This window comes from Phalacrocorax carbo, chromosome 5 (assembly GCF_963921805.1).
Source record: "Phalacrocorax carbo chromosome 5, bPhaCar2.1, whole genome shotgun sequence".
Classification (NCBI taxonomy): domain Eukaryota; kingdom Metazoa; phylum Chordata; class Aves; order Suliformes; family Phalacrocoracidae; genus Phalacrocorax; species Phalacrocorax carbo.
The window spans coordinates 53,272,061-53,286,247 of record NC_087517.1 but is presented as its reverse complement, the minus strand read 5'-3'; the positions used below and the strand labels follow the sequence as shown (position 1 = coordinate 53,286,247).

Here is a 14,187-nt window from a genome sequence, read left to right as displayed (position 1 = left end):
GTGTTTGCCCCTGTCATCACCGTCACAGCACATCTACCTGGTCGTGTGTGCTTTTTGGTCGTCAAAAGAAACGACAGAGGATTTCATCATTGGCGGTGGTGCTTGCGTTGGACAGCGCTGCTTTGGCGGCCTCTCGGGGTGCTTCCTCCTGCCCTGCCGCTTGCACACCTGCTACAGCCCCCCAGTATGTACCGTAAAGCCCTGCCCGGCGCCCAGGGCCGAGGGAGGGAGAGGGCTGTCTGCCCGGCCCCGCTGCCTGGCCGGGAAGGGCCGGGCCGGGCCGGACGGAGGAGCCGCGGGGGGCCGCCCGCGGGGGCCGGGCCGGGGCGGGACCGGGGCGGGGACCGGGACGCTCGGCGGGGGCGGGCGGCGGCTGCTGGCCGGGGAGAGCGGCGGGGAGCCCGGGCCCTGGCGAGCCCACCGGCGCTCCGGCGTTTCCCCGCTCCGCTCATCTCGGCCGGCCGCGCTCCTCCCGCCGTACCATGGTTGGGGATCACTGCAGCCTCCCCGGTGAACGGCCCGTCCTCGCTCAGAGTCCCAAAGCCGGATTAAGCTGCAAAATGGTCCTGCAGGCGGTGGGCAAAGTGCTGCGGTAAGGACGGGTCCGCCGGGGGCGGGTGGGCAGCGCGGCTGCCCCGCGGCGCTCCCGTGGGCCAGCGGGTGTGCGTGAACAGGCGGGGGTTCTCTCCAGGACGGCGGGGTACGGCCCTGAGAGGAGCGAGGAGGGAGTTAGAGCATAAGTTGAAAATCTGGCCCGAGTGCCTTGTTCTGCTCAGCCCCTATCATGTCTGGAGGCGGGAGGCTGCTGTTGGCTCCCTCTGGATCTTGTGGAGCAATCTGGGAGGGAGGAAGTTGGAATAGCAATAGCTACTTGGAGAGAAACATTTGTCCGCCCATAATACTGCAATCCAAATCTGTTTGCGCTGCCCGAGAACTAAATTTCCAGGACGTAAGCAGACAGTGAAGGTTCTGGCTTTCCTGAAAAAGGAGTCTGATCAAGATGCTACATATGCTTTGGCATGTTTTCTACAGAAATGTCGTAAGATGAGGGGAAAAAATTGCTCGTGTAGCTCAAAAGGACTGTGTGAACACTGAGACGTGTATGACTACTGAGACCAAAACCAGACTCTTTGGCAAAGGACGTGCAGTAATTTGATTCGGAGGAGTTCTGACCCATTCCGGTTTGCAGGGAAAAATGTCAGCACAAATATTAGGATTAGCAGCCTTGCTCATCAATAACTGCAGCTTTTTATTTTGGTTAAATGTGTTCTGATATTTTTCTGGGATCTACGAAGAACGGCAGTGCTGCTTCGAAAAGGAGCCTTGTTCCTCCAGTATAACTTCATTTGGCAAGCTTTCGTTTGTCCCTGTTTCCTACTATCTGTTGCCAATTGTTAAATGTTTGTCAACAGAAACATTATCCCTCTCTTCCTCTGTTGACTCATGTCTCCTCTCCCCAAGCGAGTTTAGGGGAGCTATTTGTTAAAGCAGAGCGTTGTCGTCATAAAGCGGCTGAGCTCTGCCTGCAATTTAAACTGGAGAAGTTCACTGGCTTAAAGTAGGCTTGGTGAGAACAACTGCTTAGAGTTGCTCTTAAAGAAGTGCTGTATTGCAGTACTTTTTTTTTTCTTTTCTTTTTCCCCTGGTTAAAAATACTTTCCTGTAGAAGACATTAGTTTAAGGAATACAGGTTTCTTTTTCAGCTTTTTAACAAGTTTAACGCCCCTTCTTTGCATTTTTTGGGGGTGGTGTGTTTATAATTTGATATGGTGTTACACAGCTGGTCATATCATAAAATCCTTTGGCCAGCGGCTTTCTATTCATGCTGTGAACCTTTTGAAGTTTTTGGTAGCTGTTCTGTTGGCAGCACTCCCAGATGTAAATAGATGGGTGCCTCTGTAGGGAAGAATTGCCAAACCTTTTTGTTCAGCATCTATGGCAGTTTATTTTAAAGTATAGGTAACATCCTGTGACTTAGGAGTGAAACATATATCTTTATGATCTGTTCAGTGCCTGCTTTTTAAAAGTATAACATAATCTCATCTTTTCTCCGGCAACTGGAGTACATGAAGAAATTGTGCATAACTTTATTTGCTTTCCTTATTGCAGAAACTGGGTATTAGTGCTTAAGAAAGTGTGAGCCCAGTGATGGTGAAAGAAGGAACCACATGGGACCTTGCTGCCAGAAAAGGTAGCTTGCTGGCAACAGCAGTGGTGGGATTTCTTTGAACATAAGCATCTACAGTTGAGCTTTGTCCACTTTATTGTTGGTAGAGAAGAACAGGGAGCTTACAGATGTGGTTTAATGCAAAGGTGCAGCGCCAGCCTGATACAGAGTGACCAGCTCCCTTGTTAGCCCTTACATTGTAGTCGTATGAAGTTAAATGAGATCAATTCCACGTTACTGTCATAGTTTACCATCTATTTCAGAGTAAGTGTAGGACAAAGGGTATCAAATATCACTTTTAAGCCTGGCTGCCTGAAACACTCCTGAGTTTTCTGTAGTCTATACAAAAGATGAATCAGTACTAAACTTTGAAGTAATTTTTCTTCTGTTGATCAGGCCTACAAGTAGCTTGGTGATGAGATCAAAGGATATCTTGCTTGTGCCTGGCATTATTAACCAGCCTACTGCATGTTTGGCTTTTTTTTCTCAGGCGTAACTGGCAACCATCATCACTGTTCCCTCCCAGCCTTCCACAGGCTGCCAATGAAGTGTAGAAATCCACAATGGACAAGGGATAGAGTGCCCGTCTCCTCTCTAAAATGGCCTGCATTTCTGTGTCTCTCCTGGTTGTGAATTATAAAGCTCGGTTGTTCCAGTATGATACTCAATCAGTATGATTTTCCTCCATAGCAAATTTGTGGTACATTATTTACCACAGTTGTATGTCACGTAATTCATTCTCTTAAGCTTTTAACATGCAAGTTGTTTTCATTGGATAATAGGTCCAAGTCCTCCTAGCTGCTGGGTGCCAAACGGTGTCTGCGTCACACACTAGTAATAACAGCTGCCAAAGGAAAAATCAGTACGGGAGGAAACAAGGAGCGAAGTGTGAGGAAGCAAAAAGGCTTCACAAGAAGAAGCAGCAGCCGTGAGAACCTGAGAAGAGTTTAAAAGAGCTTGGGGATAGACAACTGAACCAGAAAGGGAGAAAAATGTAACAAAAGCAACAGATGTGCTCTCAGCCTTTCTGATTAAATTTTTATGAAAGTTACTTTTAGGTTTATTACTCTTTTAAATTATTAGTGATTCAGCTATGAAGAACTCTGGAGATGCTTGTATCTTTCATCATATGGGTTAGTAAACTGTGTTCAACACTTCAGGGATGGGACCAAGACTACACACTTCTAATGGTATTTTAATTTTTTTAATCATTACAAAAGTGTCATCTGCCCTTCAAATTAATCATAGCATAGCTGAGATGAAGTTATGTGTATTCCTTAGCAGGGTATTGAATTAGGGCTTTCATTTCACTTCAGATGTTTTTGAAATATGTTAATTCATTTTTTTCCTCTCCTGTAATGAATTGTGTCATTATTTAGCCCATGGTTAGGGAGGGGAAAAAACCAAATGGATGCAGTTTTTGTTTGTTGTTTTGTTTTCTGCAAGTTGGTGGTTCTGGAGAGAGGTAGAAGGGGAAAGGGGAAAAAAGTACAACATAGAACTTGGAATATTATTCTACTTCTTAACGTTATTTAATTAACTGTTCAAGTTTTTTGTGAAGCAGCTGATTACTGCTAGCTTCTTTGCAGAGGTGTGCTTTTTACTGGCCTAAAGCAGCACAAGTGAAAAGAATGTGAGAGATACATGATACACTCTCATGGTATACTCTTATGAGTACATGAGAGATCTCCCCTCTTTGGTCCCAGTGGGTAACTGAGCTGGCCATAAGCATTCTCCAGAGCTGCGTGCTTTATGACTTCAGGACACAGTGTTCACTACCTGTGCCAGTGCTTGAATCCCAATTCAGAAGCTCAAGTGTGGCTCAGAACTGCGGTGTGTTTGCTGTGCCATGGCACTTTGGGTCATGTGCAGGCAATTTTCAGAGACAACTCCTTGTGCAGCTTCATAGTGCATTTCTTTTTGTCTCCAGTGGAACAGAGTCCCTCTGGCATAGCTGACTAATCAGTGATATGGTGTCAGGAAAGAGGAATGATGTGGGCTAAAGAGCTGTGATGTCATTGTGTAATGAGTTGTTTTAAAGTACAGTATGGTTTATATGTACACATAGTCCAGGATGAGTGTGGGAATAGGTAACTTGAAATTCTTCTTTCTCATAAGAGCCTCCCTTCTTACAGCAATGTGCAGGGATTGATTTGGATACCTACCAAAAACTAAAACAACCAACTCACTCTTTTTGGGTTCGTGTGCCATTGGCATTACTAGCAAAATGGAATTTTTACAGGTACTTTTCAAGAGTGTAGTAATTTGTTCTCAGTGATAGTATGATAATGATTGCTTCAGTCAGCTAAATCAGGAAGTTTGTGTTGGCATCCTGGGTGGCGCTATATATTTTTATATCCAGCACTTAAATTTTTTTGAGACATTAAATTCCTTATCTATTCCTCAAATAATTCATAGCAAGATCAGAAAGAAACCAGGTTAATTTTGACATTGGGTTCTGTTGTTTAAGTAATCATGCAAAGTCATCTTAAATGTGTTCATGGAAAGGGATATAGGTGGGTAGAAGCAGAGTGTGTTTGTGGCTGCCTCTTCTCTGCCTTGGCTGCCATTGCTGAAGATAGCTATTGTCCATGATGCTTGTGTGTATTGACAGGACTAAAGCAAGTATTAAAAAAAAAAATCAATCCCGTTTTATCCTACTTTAGGTAGAAATATTTATCAATAAAATAGTCCAGTTGATAGTATTAGAAAGTAATTAGGAAGAGCCTTGTTTAACTTTAGCTCATCTGATTAATGCAGAGGTCTGGGGACAGGCAGAAGAGAAGGGAGGGAAGGCAGCACGCAGGGAAGGGGCTGTGGGCAACATGCTCTTCAGAACCATGTCAGCTATTTTTATTCTGTTCTTTTTCTTTCTCCCACAACTTTCCATTGTACCAAAATAGTTCAAAATGTTTATGATTCAGGGCAACTGACATCACGAATTGTCATGCTGTGTCTTGCTGAATATTTCTATAACAGGAGCTGATTCTTTGTTCAGTGACAGCCTTGCAGGACTCTCACCCAGCTACTCAGAAAGGACCAATGACGCTATGGGGCCATAACATCTTGTGCTTTGGCAAGGTGTGACTTGTGCTTTGGCAGGAGGGGCTTTGTGGTAGCTCTTCTATGCATATGGAAGCATGGGTGTGCTTTTGGAGATTATTTGATGCAAGTGTCCTGTCCTCAGGACAACGCAGGTTGCAGTGGAGGTAGGCCTGAGTGACATTGCCAGCCTGGTGGACTCAGCCAGCTGGGGTGTGCCTTCGAGAGGGGCAGCTCTCCCTGCTTCTGCATGTGGGATGTTCTCCAGCATACGCAGGTAGCTAAGTGTCTTCTGCTGGTGACTACAAAACTTGTAGTGCTCTGCTTGACATTCAGCCCACTATGAGCTGTCAGATACTTCTGTTAAAGACATTTAACGACCTGGTCTCCTGAAGCTCAGGACTTGATGCTGTGTCTCACTAGCAGTCCAGCAAGCCATGCATGCACTCCTCTCTTTGGGATAGTCATTCGTTTGCTTCTGTTCACTGGGGAGTGTCATGACCCTGGTACATTTATGAAAGTGGGTGAACCATGTACAATATATTAACAAAGAAGTCAGTGTCTTTCTCCAGAGGTATTTACAACATTGAGCTATTATTTTGCTTATGTGTTCTACATCCTGTGAAGTGACAGCCAGCAGGAGAGGACTGCTAAAATTCTTCTGTATGTTGAAATAACCCTGTAAAGGTATCTCCAGAGCTAGTACAGGAAGGGTGCCTGCCTCAAGGTTTAACAGCATTTTCCCCTGGTTTAGGGGAAAAAGTATTTCTTTTTTCTGGAGATCCCTCCTGGACACTTTTAAGAATAGATTTGATTGTAATCTCAAACTTCTGATATTATTCACCCTTCTTTTATCTCATTTCTTTGGTATGCATCTGTTTCATTATAGGATTCATTATAGGATTTGCTCCAGATTTTAGCTGCTTGTTTCTGCCTGGAAAATTATTTTAGTTTGTATACGTGCAAAGTATGGGTGTGCAACGTCTATCCCTCTAGGAGCTGACTATAATTCCTGGTTTGCCTCTCTCCTTCCTGTGTTCTAACAGCCCATTTTTCTGGTGCTGCTCTTTATGGAGGAGGTATCTATTTCACACGTAATTTCTATCTGCTGTTCTCTGGTATCTCAAGCTATCTGTACACCCCAAGGTCTTTACCAAGTAGGTTTGTAGGAGGAAAAAAAAAATCCTCTGTAGAAGAGCTGTTCTCTTACCATTCTTGGTGATCTTTGTGGAAGAGCTGTGGTGTTAGGAATGTGGTCTCCCAGAAGTTGTTGTCCTGTCTCTAAGATGGCTAAGACAAAATGTATCTGTCCCGCTACCATACATCTTTCTCTGGCTACACCAAAAGTGAGTTTGATAAAGTGGCCTTTTGTTGAGGAGGATCTTCTAATCCTTTTTCTTAATCCCTGGTTCTGCAGGGCGCAACAGAATCTTAACTAAGACTTCAGCAAATTGCTGTTAGAGAAGATGAGATGTTGCTTTTCTTTAAGAGCTGCCAGCACCTAGTGTCTGGAAAGAGAAGGGTATTGGATGTATGGATTAACCCTTTCCTCCAGGTTTCTGAAGGAAAAAAAAAGTTTTTGGAGTTAATGGAGTCTATTAACACTGGATCTAGGTTGTTTGAGCCTGTCAGAAAATGCTGCTCTGTTAATATTCCAAGTTCATTTCTGTCTGGTACTGAAATAAGTTTAGAAGTGCTTTTGCTCAGACAGCACGGACTGCTGATAGCAGATGCTCCCCAGGTGAAAGGAACATTGTGATGTCTGTGTAATTCCTTTTATTTTTAAAAAAGGAAGAATCAGCAGTGAGTGCAACTGTCCTCAGAAAGGCAGGTAGTGACAGAACATTAAAACTCTTAGGGCAGCTTAATACCTAAAAAAAAATAATCCCGGCACACAGTACAAAGTACATGGAGTTAATGAAGGAAGAAGGCTTGGGCTTCTTCATGGTGATCTATCAAAATTCATACATGGGAGAGATAGCATTAGGTGCCCTTGGTAGCTCGATTCGCGCTCCAGACACCGAGATCTGCTTTTCAGTCCAATGTCACTACAAATCCCAAATTCAGAACACCACAGCCTTACAGGGATAAGTGCTGATGCATTTGGCAAGACGGGGGAAAGCAAATCAGTGATAAACTAGGTTTTGCTGATTCTTCATTATACAAAGTCCTCGGTTTTGATGTGAATGCCTTATTTCTTCAGAACAAATCTGTGCAGGTAAAAGATAAAGCTGGGGTCTTGAGACCACTGTCTGTATGGGACAGAGGGAAAACTATTCTGTCTCAAATGAAATACTTACTTCTCTGTTGTTTTTCAGCGTACAAAGCTTTTTTCCCGTGTCCAGATATATCATCCAAATTCATCACAAAGTTTGGTTGTGGGTTTGGTTTTTTTCTTTAAATCCACACATCTTATTTAGTAGTCAAGCTAACTAATCTGTGAAGCGATTTCAATTACAAGCTTTTTGAGAAGGTTTCCTATTGATTTTTTGAAGTAGAGACTTAAATACTGATAAGTAACTGGATCACCCAATAACGATAGTCAACTACTCTATTGAGAGAGACTCCTTACTAGTTAGGGACTGTCTGTCTTCACAGTGAAACTACTAGTGCAGCTACGCATGACTAGTATGGTTACATCTCTGCAAAACCTGTATGAACTGTCAATTGCTGCCAGGAATTGAAACAGGGCTTTTCAGGCAAGCAATGCAGGCTGTGTTTGAAGAGAGTTAGCTGGTCATAACCATCCCTTGTTTTGAGGTGTGATGTTGGGTTGCAAAAGCTAGTGTAAAAGCATGACTTCACATTGTGTTTGAGGAAGAATCTTAGATGTTGGTCTCTGCTTGTGTGAACTGGTTAACTGCAAATCCACATAAACAGTTAAAGATATTGTTTGTCATTTGCACGTGCAGCCAAGGGAATGAAACAAGTTCAGCACACAACTGTGCATCTAATTTTAATATTTGTTTTTGAAAATTACTAGTCTTCCTTAACCAATCTCTTAGCTGTGTTTTCAGCATTTAATTAAAAGAATGAATTTGTATTTCAGCAAGCCGTTGGAGGTAACATTACAGGTTTGAATATATCTGTGTTTTTGGGTTTTTCTGATTGCTAATGGATTAGTACGCATCTGTAAAGGTGCTTCTACTTAAGCTTTTTGGTCTCCCTTGGTGTATCCTGAAAAGTAATAAATTAGGGTAGGGAATCATTGCTGTCTCATGAGCTAATTAACAGTGGTTGATCTAACTGTACCAGTAATTAAACTATTATCCACCCTACTATTTTTTTTCAACCAGTCGTTCAAATATTCTTTACTTCGACGCATGATTCCACAGAGTTTGTATCTTAAATAGATTTTTCTTCCTGTGTTGTACAGAAAGCAAAACTTTAATGTGCTCTCTTCTAGGAAATACTGAAACAGCTGTGTGCTATTGATGACAAAACTGAACAAAAAGCATTGCATCATAGTGTTACAAAGTTTAAGAATTAACTACATGGTTAGATTAGCAAATGTTGTACATAAAATTGGTTAATGAAAGTTAACTAATTAAGACAATGCTTTGATTCCTTTTACCTTCACCTCTCTCTCACCCTGTGAGGAGACAACAGTTTGTGCCTTCTAACTATGGATTTCAGGTTTTTTTGTTTAACAAGATGGTTCATGCTAAGACTGAAAGGCACTGTTTCTCATCACAGGATCGCATCTGTGGCATGCCAGGGGAGGTGGGACTTCCCTGAACTAGCTTTGGTTTAAATTAAAGCCAAAATATTCAGAAAGGAGAAAAGATCGATTTTCAAAAAGATCCATCTTCAAACCTGCCATTGAGCAAGAACTGACTCTGACCCATGGTCATTTCTAATAAATAAATACCCTTTCTAATTAAAATGCTGTAGTTACACTTTAAGTGATGAGTTTGTGGAGCTTGATACAGTGGATGAAAATTTCAGGTGAGACTGCTTCTTCACATTGGTATTTCTTTGCCCAACCTGTTCAATAACTAATGACTGAGTAGGTAATTGAATTTCTCACAGCTGTGTGTCTCAATGCAACAAGATGCACTTGTGTGCTAGTACAAATGCTTTAAAAGTTAGTTTAAAGGTGCAGGCTTGCAAAATTGCTTATGAATTTTGCTACAGTTTAATTGAGTTTATATTGTTTACTGAAGCTCCTACAAAAAAAAAAAACCACCACCAAAACCAAAGATGTTTGAAGTAGCTATGTTGTTACTGGGTTTCTGTGTAGACTCTCAGTTCTGGTGTGCCCTAGAACTTTTCTGTCATACTAAACCACACTTGTTAGATGTAAACCAGACTGTGTTTACATGAAGGATTCAGCTGATGAAGTCCTGCCTACTGTGTGATCACATACAGATGACATTTTCAAAGGTGGAAATGTAGTAGTGAAGGCAGGTGATTAATTTTTCAGTCTCTTCCCGAGAAAAACTAACTTATCCTTCCAATGCAAGACACTATTTGTGCCTAAATAGTTGTAATTTGCCTGGTCCTGCCAGAAGTAAAAAAGTCAGTCCTTTACTGTTCCTTGCCTCTGGGAAGCTGAGGACGGAGACAACAACTATGACTGAGCTCAGCTGTAAGCTAACGTGTTGCACCATGTTGAAAAATATTTATCTATTGAGAGCACAGACTTGTGTGGTGAGTATTCTCATTAACTGGGGACTCTCATGCAGCCCATATTGCCACCTTTCATACTGCACAGTATAATTATATTTTTAAACATTTTTGTAGACTGTTAAAAGTTGAGAAATGTAAGATTCAGATTACATTAGGTGTATGTACCTGTCCTCCAAAACATAGTATGCGGGTAAGGTGGTGAGCTTGACCTGCATATCTAACATTTCCTTTGTTGCAGGTTTCTTTAGGCTACAGAGGTACTTAAAAATAATTAGTATTGTATTGTTAGATAAATGTGTTTTGTTGTACAAAGAGAGCTTGTGAGGCAAAGAGGCAGTGAGGAAACTAAAACACTTCTTACAAAGACAAACCTGTCTGCAGCTTCTGAGCGGAGTAGACTGTCTGCGTTTGTATATCTTGGGCTATATAGCAAGAAGTCTGATAGCTGAAGCCAGGTTTCCATGGTGAAATAATTCCTAGCAATTAAAGCACAGTTCTATCTTGAAGAGCAACTCTGTGCAAGCTATGTTGTGAAATCCCACATTTACAAGGCCATGGGGTTTCCAAATCAAATTTGCTCAGTTTAGAAATAAAAAGATAGCTTTGCAGTCTGCCAGCTCTACAAACTTTATAAGGGTTGGAAGATAACAGTGCCTTCAGTGGTTTATGTGATCTGGTGGTGAACTCCCTCCACGCAAAGGTGGACCGAAGTGTACTGCATGTGCTCTTCTAGAAAGATAACAGGGCTGCATCAGAATAACCAGGAGGAGCAGTTGCTGCCAGAACTTGAATTTAATCATGGTGCAGAAGTCAAAATGACTCTAAGTGTGTTCTGAGAGAAGATTACAGGATAATAAATAAACCACTGCTTAAGTTAATAGACATGTCTGAAAACACACAGGGTTACAGATATGTTAAGAAGTTTCTGTGTTTTTACTACAGTACATTTACATTTTCTTTCAATTTGCAGAGTCTAAAAACATTGAAAGAAGGTTCGGACACTTCTGCCAATTATGTTCTTTTTAGTTTTTACTTGTTCTTTGCAAGCATTTTTTCTGGCCTCCAAAATTTTAAGTTGTGTTGAAAAGACACTGTTCTGAGTATTGTAATAATAAATGCGATGGGCCTGTATTTGCCTTCCCCAATGTGAAAAGGTGCTAAAAGCCATGCCAAAACTTAATTGCTTTTACATCTTGGTGCAGATCACTTGTCCTCATGGCTCTGTAGCGTGGGAGATCTCTCTACTGCGGCATGCAGCATCTCTTAACAGCACCAGGCTCTGTGTCTGCCACTGTCTGCTCTCAGTTGAGAGCTACTTTCCTCCTTTGCCTAAAGAAATTTAAGGTGTAGATTTCTGCCTTGGACTGAAATGTTTTCTGCTATAGAGAAAAAAACTGTTTATCTCTGCTGACTTTAAAATGTCCTTAGAGAGCCAATTCGGATATGAACATTTACATATGCAGGTATCCCTGGCTAGGTGAAATGAATCCTGTTCATCATGTCTAGCTGTAGTATGGGAGTATATTTAGCAATGGAGGATGATGAGGAAGGCTTTGTGTTGCTAGAATACAAATTATATTTTTCCTCTAAGGGAGGCAAGGATACAGGAGCATCCTTATCTTGGTATTGTCTATAGGCCTGATGGGTTTGGGGTGAGTGTGCCTAGAGACTAAAATGCACATTAACAAGACAAACCCCAGAACTCCAGCCTGTATTTTCCGCTGATGAACTGGTGACTGGGCAGAGATGCCCTGGAGAATTGGCATGGCATGGCCTCTCCTGTGCCTTTGTGCCCTGCATCAGGGTCTGCTCTGAGAGTGCTGTTCTAGGGGAGGAAGACTTGCAAGCAGGGGAGAACATACTAGACACCACCTCAAGCAGGGATTTGCCCTCTTTCTGCTCAGTTTTTGGCTTCGTTTGACAGATAGCCAGAGTTTGCCTGCAATTGGAGACTTAAAACCAATAAAAACAAACCCAAGAACTACCACCCCATGCCTGTCATGGGCTCAGGACTTGGGCACTTACGATGCAGTGTTCTGCTGTATAGTTTGTTCTAAGCATTGGATAAATTAGTTGTTGCAACACTGTTAATCTATGACCTACTGAGTCTCTCTTACCACAGACCTAACTTGGCTCCACGTAGAGCTCTTGAAAATAAACAGAAAGATTTGTGTCCTTTTTCTTTCCCAATCCCCAAATTACAAAAAATCTGGACCGTAGTAAATCGCTTCAGAAAATAATCTTGCTGAGGCTTTAGGTTGGCACCTCCTGGTTTGAATACGAGGGCTTTTTGGCATGAAGGTAAAAGGGAACATTTAAAAATGAAGAACAAAGGGTATTTGCTTGGGTAGGGTGATTTTTTTTTTTTTCTGTTTCTAGTAATGAATGTTTCCTTTTAAACTGCATCACTGGTTCCTAGAAGTAAATCTGTCTCCCATCTGACATCACTTCCCATGTGTTCCTAGGGCTCTGTCCCACTCGGCCCCTCCCAAGTGTGTTGACTGGAGGGCATCCTGGACCAGTGCAAGGATTATACAGTCAGAAGACCCTCCCCAAAGGCAACCAGAGAGGCTGGATACCTCCTTTCAGTCTGGTGGAGGAGTTCTGGCAGGTATGCCCAGAGAAGAAAGGAAACCCTAGTCAGTGTGTTTTACCACAAGAATGCTCTCTTTGCGTTTTTGTAGCATTAACTGAGCTGTTTGCAAGCCTGGCCTTGCCTCTGTAGCCATTATTCCCAGAGCTGCATGGAAGAGAAACTGGGGGATCCTGAGCAGAAGGGAAGGAGCAGCAGCGGTACCTGACCACCAGCAAATAAATACCTGGGAGTTTCAGCACTGTACTTCAAAAGGCTGTTAATATGCAGCTGATTTGCCACTATGGGCAACCAGCATGGCAAACACTGAGCTAGAGCTGGGAGGTGACATGTGAGGGAAGAGAGAAGGAAGGAGAAAAGTAGAATCATAGAATAATTTAGGTTGGAAAAGACCTTTAAGTCCAAGCCCAACCATAAACCTAGCACTGCCAAGTCCACCAGTAAATGATGTCTCTAAGCACCCCATCCACATGTCTTTTTAATGCCTCCAGGGATGGTGACTCCACTCCTTCCCTGGGCAGCCTGTTCCAGTGCTTGACAACCATTTCAGTGAAGAAATTTTTCCTAATGTCCAATCTAAACCTCCACTGCACACAACTTGAGGCTATTCTTCTCATCCTGTCACTAGTAACTTGGGAGAAGAGACCAACACCCACCTTGCTCCAACCGCCTTTCAGCTAGTTGTAGAGAATGACAGTGTCTCCGCTGCCTTCTTTTCTCCAGATTAAACAACCCCAGTTCCCTCAGCTGCTCCTTGTAAGACTTGCACTCTAGACCCTTCACCAGTTAGGGGTGTGTGTGTGTCCTATGAAGGGGAATGGAAAGGCCTGATGTACCAGAGACAGACATTGTGTGTGCGGGTGCCCCATGTTCTCCTTGCTTTGCCAGCAGCGCTAGCTGTAACTCAGTTTGGCCCTACAGAATGTTTTAGGTTTTCTGTTGAGAAGCAGCATTATGAAATAATGTTATGGCACTTGTCATCCTTAACATGCCTGCCATGCCTTGGCACCGACTGTTCACAGCAGAGCATCCGGAGGCCAAGCAAAGATTCCCTTTTAAGGCAAAGAGCCACTATGAGAATCCAGAAGAAAAAGTTTCCCTGGCATGTAGGGTACATTCTTCTTTCCTCCTCCTCTTAAATAAACTATTAGTGACTTTTAAAAACAGAACAAAAATGAAGCAGCAGGGCTAGAAATGCTGCCAAAGACATTTTATTCTGCACAGCCCCCTTAGACCTGTGCAGCAGCCGAGCCCTGGAGCTAACCCAGGACAGGAGAGGGGAAGAATGAAACTAAGGTCAGAGGGGTCTGTCAGAGACCCAGGGTGAGAGGAAATTGGAATGGAGTCTGTCTTAAAAAGTTTAGTCTCCTTTCTTTCCCCAGGCCCTGGAGAAATGGACTGACCACAGCAATCTGTGAAAAATTGTATTGTATGCTGCACTGGGATTTGGGCTTGCTTTGCAATGCTTTATACAGCTTCTCTTCTCATGCTGATGTTCATTCCTCCTTCCCAATCCTGAACATGGCTTTTTCTTAAAGGAAGGGCAGCTCTACTGCTATTCAAAATAAAACTTGTCACTTCCCTTTTCTTGCCTGCTCTACAAATAAATAAAGATGTTGAGTTACTAGAAAGTGATTTTTAAGCTGCCTAGCGCCTCTAAGCTTCCAGTCCTTGTACTTAACTGGGAAAAGTGTGGGCTGCTGGGTGGGAAACTGGAGAGCCTTCAAGAGTGTTGTTCCTGTCCTGTAAAAAC

General features: G+C 42.8%; 1 protein-coding gene across 6 annotated transcripts in view; it reads left to right on the top strand.

Moving 5' to 3' along the window:
• The window catches only part of MOB2 (MOB kinase activator 2), a 118,342-nt gene that overhangs the window by 85,415 nt on the left and 18,740 nt on the right, over positions 1-14,187 (top strand). Inside the window, exon 1 of one of the 6 annotated variants that reach the window (XM_064452493.1) lies at positions 360-592. The exons of 4 other annotated variants lie outside the window; for them this stretch is intronic. In XM_064452493.1, coding sequence (XP_064308563.1) covers positions 483-592 — 110 coding nt within the window. In that variant the 5' untranslated portion in view covers positions 360-482. Of the gene's footprint in view, positions 1-359; positions 593-2,153; positions 2,192-14,187 lie in introns of those variants that run through there. One more of the 6 variants, XM_064452497.1, reaches the window with a different exon arrangement.